The 8,660-nt window shown below is 31.9% G+C and overlaps 1 protein-coding gene across 1 annotated transcript; it reads left to right on the plus strand.

The window, feature by feature from the left end:
• The first annotated feature begins 5,067 nt into the window (after positions 1–5,067).
• Positions 5,068–7,030, plus strand: LOC142643573 (7-deoxyloganetin glucosyltransferase-like). The gene is made up of 2 exons (XM_075818260.1): positions 5,068–5,684; positions 5,977–7,030. Exons 1-2 carry the CDS (start codon positions 5,168–5,170, stop codon positions 6,909–6,911), a joined length of 1,452 nt encoding a protein of 483 aa, XP_075674375.1. The 5' UTR covers positions 5,068–5,167; the 3' UTR covers positions 6,912–7,030.
• Positions 7,031–8,660: the final 1,630 nt, after the last annotated feature.

Here is an 8,660-nt window from a genome sequence, read left to right on the forward strand (position 1 = left end):
ATTTATATCAATCTCATTTTTTACAAAAAATTGGTTCGGATAATTCATTTCAATCTCCTTTCATTACCGAAATATTTGTCTTATTTCTAATGGGTTTGGATTATTAATGTGGCTTTGATTTTGGCGTGTGTATTCAAGTACTGGAGCTTGCTGGAAATGCAGCTAGGGACAACAAGAAGAATAGAATTGTAAAATTTTGTTAAAAAATATTTTGTTTTATGTTGTTTCAAAAGGCTTTCCATCGGAGGTGTCTTATATTGTACAGAGCAAGTTTGCTCCTAGTGTATAGTTTGCTTTGTTTTGAAAAACATTTTTGCCATTTAACCTAAAAAAAAAAAAAAAAGTTTGTATCACATGTCAAATAATGAGGCTTACAGAAGGTGCTCTTATCATCTCTTCTTGTGGCCTGGTTTTCTGATTCTCATAGCTTTTTTGACATGGTTTTTAATTTAGAATCATGTTTTGTAATCTTTGACACAGGTTGTGGACAAATGCTCTAATGATTATTTATATATCAATTGGTTTGGTAATGGTGTACTAGTGTTTTGAGTATACTTTGTACATTTGAATATATGGAACTAGGATACATTGCAGGTTCATAGCTTGTTTTGAAGCAAAAGATCATAAAAAGAAAAATCTCAATGCAAATCGTGAATGGAAACAATAGAAGTTTTTTTTTGAGAAAGGTGATTGGTAGGAAGCCTTACCTTACCCCTAATTTTATTTGGAGAGCCAGTCTGAGGAGTTTTTGAAGGTGGAAATACTAGTTAAGAATACTTCGTTATAATATTTTATTAACATTTTATTTGGAACTTATCAAAAAACATTTTAATTGGAACTTGTATAACTTATTTTGAGTTATAAGTACTTGCAAAAGTTGAAATTTCTGGCTAGATTAGCTCAGAATGTCTATGAGGTGTCGTACAAAAGACTTAAAATTAGATCCCACTTTCAGCTAGGATATGAAGGTTTAATATATATGGTAGGGCTACTTTTCATTGTGTATCCCACTATAATTATTTGATAGAAAAGAACATTTTGTGGATGTAGGGGATTTGGTTTGTATTTGTAGTGAATAATAAGGTTCTACATGTTATCAAGTGAGCAGCTATTATTGGCTATGTGAATTTGCCATAATAACAACTCAATTTAGAATAAAAATTGAAATCAAATGAACCCAATATGAAGATATCATCACACACTCATTTACACAATACATCTAAAAAATGCAGGCTCTTTTACTTGATCTGAAACGCAATTACACAAAAAAAGCATATGAGGAAACATGGTAGTGCATTGCAAAGAACTCCAAAGTACAACAGAACCATCTTCACAAAATTTTACAATTCTATTCTTCTTGTTGTCCCTAGCTGCATTTCCAGCAAGATCCAGTACCTGAATACACACGCCAAAATCAAAGCCACATTAATAATCCAAACCCATTAGAAATAAGACAAATATTTCGGTAATGAAAGGAGATTGAAATGAATTATCCAAACCAATTTTTTGTAAAAAATGAGATTGATATAAATCCAAAAAAGGTTGATTTCACTTCAGAAAATCCAAATACCTCATGTCTACAATCATTTCAAAATTTCATGAAAGCTTAAAAATTTATTGAATTGAATCCAATTAAGCAAGACAACACTTCAAATTCAAGAAAAGAAATCCTAATTTAATAAATGAACCCATGAAATCAAAACCCAAAAATCCCCCAATTTCAGTCTTAAGAAATCAAGACCATGCAACGAAAAACCCAGAAAAATTAAAACCCTAGTTTCAACCAAAACCCCCCAATTTGAAAACTTTGATCTCAAAAATCAACTACGCAAAAATAATCAAACCCAATTAATACTCATTTCCATCGAAATAAAAATCAAAACCCAATTAACCCATAAACTAGAAAATAGAAAAAACCCATCAATAATTCGAAATCCAAATTGGGGAAAAGGGAAAATCATGAAAAAAAAACCTTTGGATCATGGCTCACGGCGGCTCCGGTATGTTTCCAAGCTCCACACACAGCTCCAGCGACCTATGTGGCGGTGAGCTTCGGTGTGTGGTGTGGTGGAGGTTTGGTCAAGCAAAGGATGGCACGACGGCAAGAACTCTTTCTTCTTCGGAATCGTTCTGCTTCGGCGATCAGGCTGGCAGTAGTGGAGGTTTCGGCGTGAAGGAAGCAGAGCTTTTTGTCGGAGGGGTTTTTTTGTTTTCTGTTTTGTCTGAGGTGAATGGTGTGAGGTTGGAGAAATTTTGATTTTGTGTTTTAGAAATTGGGTTAACATGGTGAGAAAGAAGGTTTGGGTTGCTGAGTTTGTTTTAGTTTTGACAATGGTTTTAGTTGCTAACAAGAGTTAAGGTAATGGGTTAGTGCTGATGGGGAGCTGAATCAAAAAAAATGAACAAGTGTCATTCTCCTATTGGCTGGCAGGAGGTGGGAGGACCACATCAGTGGTCCACCCAGAGGAACCAATAATTTTTCCTTGTTCAGTTCAACTTGTCAATTTGTTTTAGCTATATTGGGAAAAGTTGCTAGCTGGCGTAACAGGTTTTACCAATCACTTTTAATTCCAAAAAAAAAAAAAAAAAAAAATGGCGACCGTGTTGCTACAGGTTGTTCCCTTCTAAAACAAAGACAAATTTTTTTCTTTTTACCAACAAAAAAAAAAAAAAAAAAAAAAAATCTAATAAAAAAAATTCTTCACTAAAGAAAAATTGCAAGTAACTTATGCTTTATAAGTATATGTTTGGTATGACATTTTGGTTAGAGCCCAAAATTAAAAGTTTGGAGCTTTTGAATTTGGGCACCACCATGTTTTCTAGCTCCTATTATCACTTAATTTACGGTTGAAATTATATGCTTATTACTATAATTGTGATTGTAATTTTATTTTAATTTGAGATATATAGGAATTGATAACATGTTATTCAAGTTAAGTATGACTTATTAATCAAACAGTTTATAAATGAGTTATTTATTTTGATGTTTACATCACTTGTTAATGAAATAGGTTAAACGTATCGTGTTAGATCAACTTGTTTAATAGACAGGTTGTGTTAGGGTCAATAATTCTTGACACTTATTAAACAAGTTGGGTACTTGGGTTTGGATCAACCCATATAGCTAAATACTTCATGGCTTAACACGACAAGAACTCAACATGTGAACACGAATTGCCACCCCTAATGCCTAGCCTATTCGTTGGGCTGGAAGCGTGACAAATTCTTTTTTTTTTTTTTTTTTTTTTTTTTTTTTTTATGTATCATGTCTACTTAAGTTGATATATATTAAAAAAAAATAGAATCTAGTTTTATTTTTTTAAGTATTAATTTAGTTTTTAATTTTAGTATATTTTTAGTCTTGAATCATCAAAATTTATTAATTCAAATCTTGCCCCATCCTTTCAGTCAAAATCCTGACTTTATCCTTGTGTTTGGGAGAATAAGACTATACACATGTAAGAGTATAATTAGAGCTCTGAACACCCCAGATGGTTATGTTCATTTTAAATTTTCAGTGAACATGTTCATCCAATCTGTCAAAGTCAAAAAAAAAAAAAAAAAAAATGGAATACCACTATTCAAATATATATTTGTACATCACATAAGATAACAACTAGTTATGTTCATTTTAAATACAATCAAACTAGTAACAATTTAATTTAATCCAAATCTTATGGGACAAATTTGTAGAGTCTATAGATAAAATGGAAATATGGTTATAAAAAAATAAATAAAATGAAAATATGAATAAATTATAATTTATCCTTCTAATTATTATTGCCACCATCATCATTATATCGGTTCCCACCTTCATGCCATTTTTGCCGCCAATATTAGCCATTCCATTTCCACCACCACGCCATCGTTGCGTTCACTTCAACAATTAAAAAGCAATTAAGGATAAAATAATGTCATGGTTTCTATTTACACGTGACATTTCCGCAAATCTATCTCTCTTTTTTTCAAAAAAAAAAAAAAAAAAAAAACTTTTACTACTCAGACAAAACGATCCTTTCTCAGTCCAAAAGTTAGGGCATATCCTGAACTAACACAAAACATCAAAAACTTTGGTGTTGTTTTTTATTTATTTATATTTTTTATTTTATATATATAAAAATTAATTTTTTTTTATTTTAAAAAAAGCTCATAAAAGCTGTATCCTGTATGCGAACAAGAGCACGCACTGACTATTCCATCCTGTGAAAAGTTACATTTTGTTTTTATTATTTATTTTTTGATAAGTACGAAAAGCACAGATAAAGTTACCCATTTTAATATCAAACCTTTTAAAATAATATGCAAATGATGTAACATGTGGTGCACATCTCAATAAAACGATTCTGGGACGGTGGCCATATCTCTGACTTTCATGCTTTCATTTAAAAAATAAAATCATTTTTTTAATGTAAATAATTCAGCTTTTGTTTTATACTTTTATTTGCAATTTTTTAATTTTTATTTGTCCGGCGAGAATCAAACAAGATACTTCTTTTTTGGTTAATAAAAATGGGCCTTTATGGCTATATTATTCCCCGGGTAAGGCACCGGTCTAACTTAAGTTCCGGCCATTCTCATCCGATCGTGTGAGGGGTCAATTCTACCAAAGATGCCTACCAACAATTGGCTATGGAGGTGATTTGAATCCAAGTTTGACAAGCAGGGCCACGAACGCTTTACCATTGAACCAACCAACGTGTTGACAATCAAACAAGATACTGATTTTTAATATTCTAGTCTGATTTTTTTAAAATTTTAATAAAATATTATATATGTAGTATTTTTACAATAAATCTTAGATATTAAATTATTATTAATTCTTATAAAAAAATTATTATTAATAATTATAATTTAAATTTATCACTAACATTATTTTTTTCTAAAAAAAATTAAAATTTTTACTCACCGATAACATCAGTAACAACCAACCCCTTCAAATTTATGGTAAAAATATATCATTAATGCCCAACTGGTTGCACTTTCCAAGATCGTTCTTTCGACATAAAGACCAATCGTAGGCCTCTACAATTTTTAAGAAGAAAATAAAATGTGAAAGCTTAATTTGTTATGTTCGGCAGTTTGTCTATAAGAAGAAGGCTTTGAACGACCCAATATTCTCCAAACCTTCCTATTCTCTGTGTGTTTCGGTCAGAGAGAGAGATCAAAGATGGGTTCCATTACAGCAACTACAAAACCTCATGTAGTTTGTGTAGCATACCCACTTCAAGGTCACATAAACCCAATGATCAAGCTAGCAAAACTCCTCCACTATAAAGGGTTTCACGTAACTTTTGTCAACACAGAGTACAACCACAAACGCTTACTCAGGTCTAGAGGCCCCAACGCCCTCGATGGCTTGCCTGACTTTCACTTCGAAACCATTACCGATGGGCTGCCACCGGTAGATGCAGATGTTAGCCAAGACGTTCCTTCTCTTTGTGACTCCACCTCAAAGCATTCGCTAGTTCCACTTTGCAATCTCCTTGCCAAACTCAACGACACTTCGTCTTCGAACGTGCCGCCTGTGACTTGTATGGTCGCAGATGGTTGTATGTCCTTCAGTCTTGATGCTGCTGAAAAATTCGGAATTCCGATTGCCCTTTTCTGGACTCCTAGCTCGTGCGGCGTCTTGAGCTATATGCACTATCGCCATCTAGTTGAACGAGGTTTAATCCCCCTCAAAGGTATGATTTTGTATCATCATATATTGAAAGTGGTATTTGATAACACACCTCTCTCATCTGTAGCATTAATATCACGTCAGATTATTATACATGTTAACTTCAATTAAAAATCAAACATACAAATGAGAAGTAAATATTTAAAAGATGTGCATAGGTGATCTGCAATAACACATATCTTAATTATCAAATTTGATGTTTTAATTTTTTTTTTTTATTTCAATGTTAGTTTTAATATTTTAATATTGCGGTAGGTTATTCACTAAAGTCAACAATACTTTTGCTTGATTCACAGATGTAAGTGACCTAACAAATGGATACTTGGAAACTCCAATAGATTGGATTCCTGGAATGAAAAATATGCGTCTTAAGGATTTTCCAAATTTTATTAGAACTACAGATAAGAATGATATTATGGTTAACTTCCTCATTCGTGAATCTGAGAGAGCTCCAAGAGCTTCAGCTGTCATTTTAAACACATTTGATTCATTTGAACAAGATGTATTGGATGCTATGTCCTCAATGCTTCCTCGTATATATACAATTGGCCCACTTGTGTTGCTTGCTGATCAGATTAAGGATGATAAATTGAAATCAATAAGGTCCAATCTATGGAAAGAAGAACAAGGGTGTCTAGAATGGCTAAATTCAAAAGAACCCAACTCTGTAGTATATGTAAATTACGGTAGTATAACTATCATGACACCTGAGCAACTTATTGAGTTTGCTTGGGGGTTAGCAAACAGTGAAAAACCCTTCTTATGGGTTATAAGGCCTGATCTTGTGGGAGGAAATTCGTCTATTGTTCCTCATGAATTTGTTACCAAAACTAAACATAGAAGTATGTTAGCAAGTTGGTGTTCCCAAGAACAAATCCTAAAGCACCCATCAATAGGGGGTTTTTTAACGCATAGTGGGTGGAATTCAACGCTTGAAAGTGTATGTAGTGGAGTGCCAATGATCTCTTGGCCATTCTTTGCTGAGCAACAGACGAACTGTCGATACTGCTGTATTGATTGGGGCATTGGAATGGAAATAGATAATAATGTTAAGAGAGATGAAGTGGAGAATCTTGTTAGGGAGTTAATGGACGGTGAAAAAGGTAAAGAAATGAAGAAAAAGGCAATGGAGTGGAAGACAAAGGCTGAAGATGCTGTCAAACCTGGCGGTTCTTCTTACCAGAACTTGGACAAATTGATAGCCGAAGTTCTATTAGCTGGAAATGTTTAAGCCAAACAAAATTTACTTTCTAGCTTTGAATGAACTAGCATTCTCAGTCTCATTTACTACATGTGTTTATTTATATAGATAATTGATTCCCACTTTTGTTGTAATAAATTCCAATTAAATTGTGTGTTTTTTTTTTTTTTTTGTTGTGAAAAATTGAATTGTGTAATTTGGTTAATCAATGTTCTATTAGATAATGGTAATAATTGTTGTTTGTGCTGCAAATTTGTTCATTTGTATTTTTTAAGTGTTGCTTTTCATAAAGGTAGGCAAAAACCCGTTTAAGATAAGACTTTTTTTTTTTTTTTTTTTGAGATAGTATAGAAAGAAGACATAGGGAATGGGAAAAGAGGAAATGTGAAAACAAGACTTACAACCCTAGCACTTACAAAGGGGGCCTAACTTTTGTAAATACTATCACGACTTATAAACCGAAGACTTACTCACTAACTGACCGATGTGGTACTTTAGACCACTTATCTTCTTCTTTTTTGAGATAATATAGACAGAAGACATAGAAAATGAGGAACTTGGATGCTCATATTTTTTTATTTGCATAAAATTGGTTTACTATAGTTGTACTAAGAAAAAATAAATTGATAAAAATTGCACGTAAAAAAATAAACAAATAAGTTAGGAAATTAAAAGTAAAGACTTAGTGCGCAAATAATCATTTTATGAATTGATTTATTTTTCTAGTTAACTTGTGAAAAGTTTTTGAAACATCATGTGTAGGTTACGGATAGTGGTGGCTCCAAAAATTCTTTTTAGGATGGTCATTAAAAACAATTAAATTAAAAAAATTTAATAATAATTAAACTTGAATATATTAACTTCACAAAATAAAAACATACGCAAATGCATGAAGTTTTGAAATTTCCTTTCACAAGTTTTCATAATTTGAAATCATTGTGTGATATGATAGTTTCACTATCAATGATATCAACTGCATCTTTATCAATGTATACAACCATACAATTATTAAGCTACTGACCTCTCATTCAATTACTAACTTATTGCCTAAATAAGTACTAATATAAAGAAAATGCATTATCTTTTTGAATAAAATATTTCACATAAATCCAACAAATTCAGCAAAAGACTAAAGCAAGCATTAACAGACTAGCTATTTAAGAAGTGTGTATTTTTTATATATAAAAAAAATAGCCATTTTGAAATATGTCATTTGAAAACACAATTTAAATCACAATTAAGCATTTGGTTTGAGATTTTAGGCTAATTTGTTTGGTTGGGCAATTTTTGAGAAGTGCTATTTTCACAATATTTTTGCAACATTTTCACAACAAAGCCTAGGTGATAAGTTTTTACTAGTCCTAATTTGAACTTACCATCAAAATTATTTTTTTGTTTACCAGTAACAACGTACTATTTAGGATTTGTTACGAAAATATTGTGAATATCACATTTCTTGCAATTTTTTTGTTCAACATTCAATGGACCTAAATTTTGGAGAGGTTGAATTTTATTTTTAATGGGCTCAATTGTTATTAAGGGCGTTCAAGTCTTTTTTAGGGTGGTCAATTTTTTTTTCTAAGGTGATCAAAAGACCCATATTAATTTAGAACTTAGAAATTTTTACAGTATATTAAAAATAAAAAATTAGGGTGGTCCTGTGACCACTCTCATTAGTACTTGGCACCGCTCCTAGTTATGGTACACTGATAGACGTGTACCTAATATCATACCAAGATTGCCATAGTCCCCTGAAATTTTAAAATTTTGTTTATGGTA

Source organism: Castanea sativa, chromosome 7, assembly GCF_040712315.1.
Source record: "Castanea sativa cultivar Marrone di Chiusa Pesio chromosome 7, ASM4071231v1".
NCBI classification, from domain to species: domain Eukaryota; kingdom Viridiplantae; phylum Streptophyta; class Magnoliopsida; order Fagales; family Fagaceae; genus Castanea; species Castanea sativa.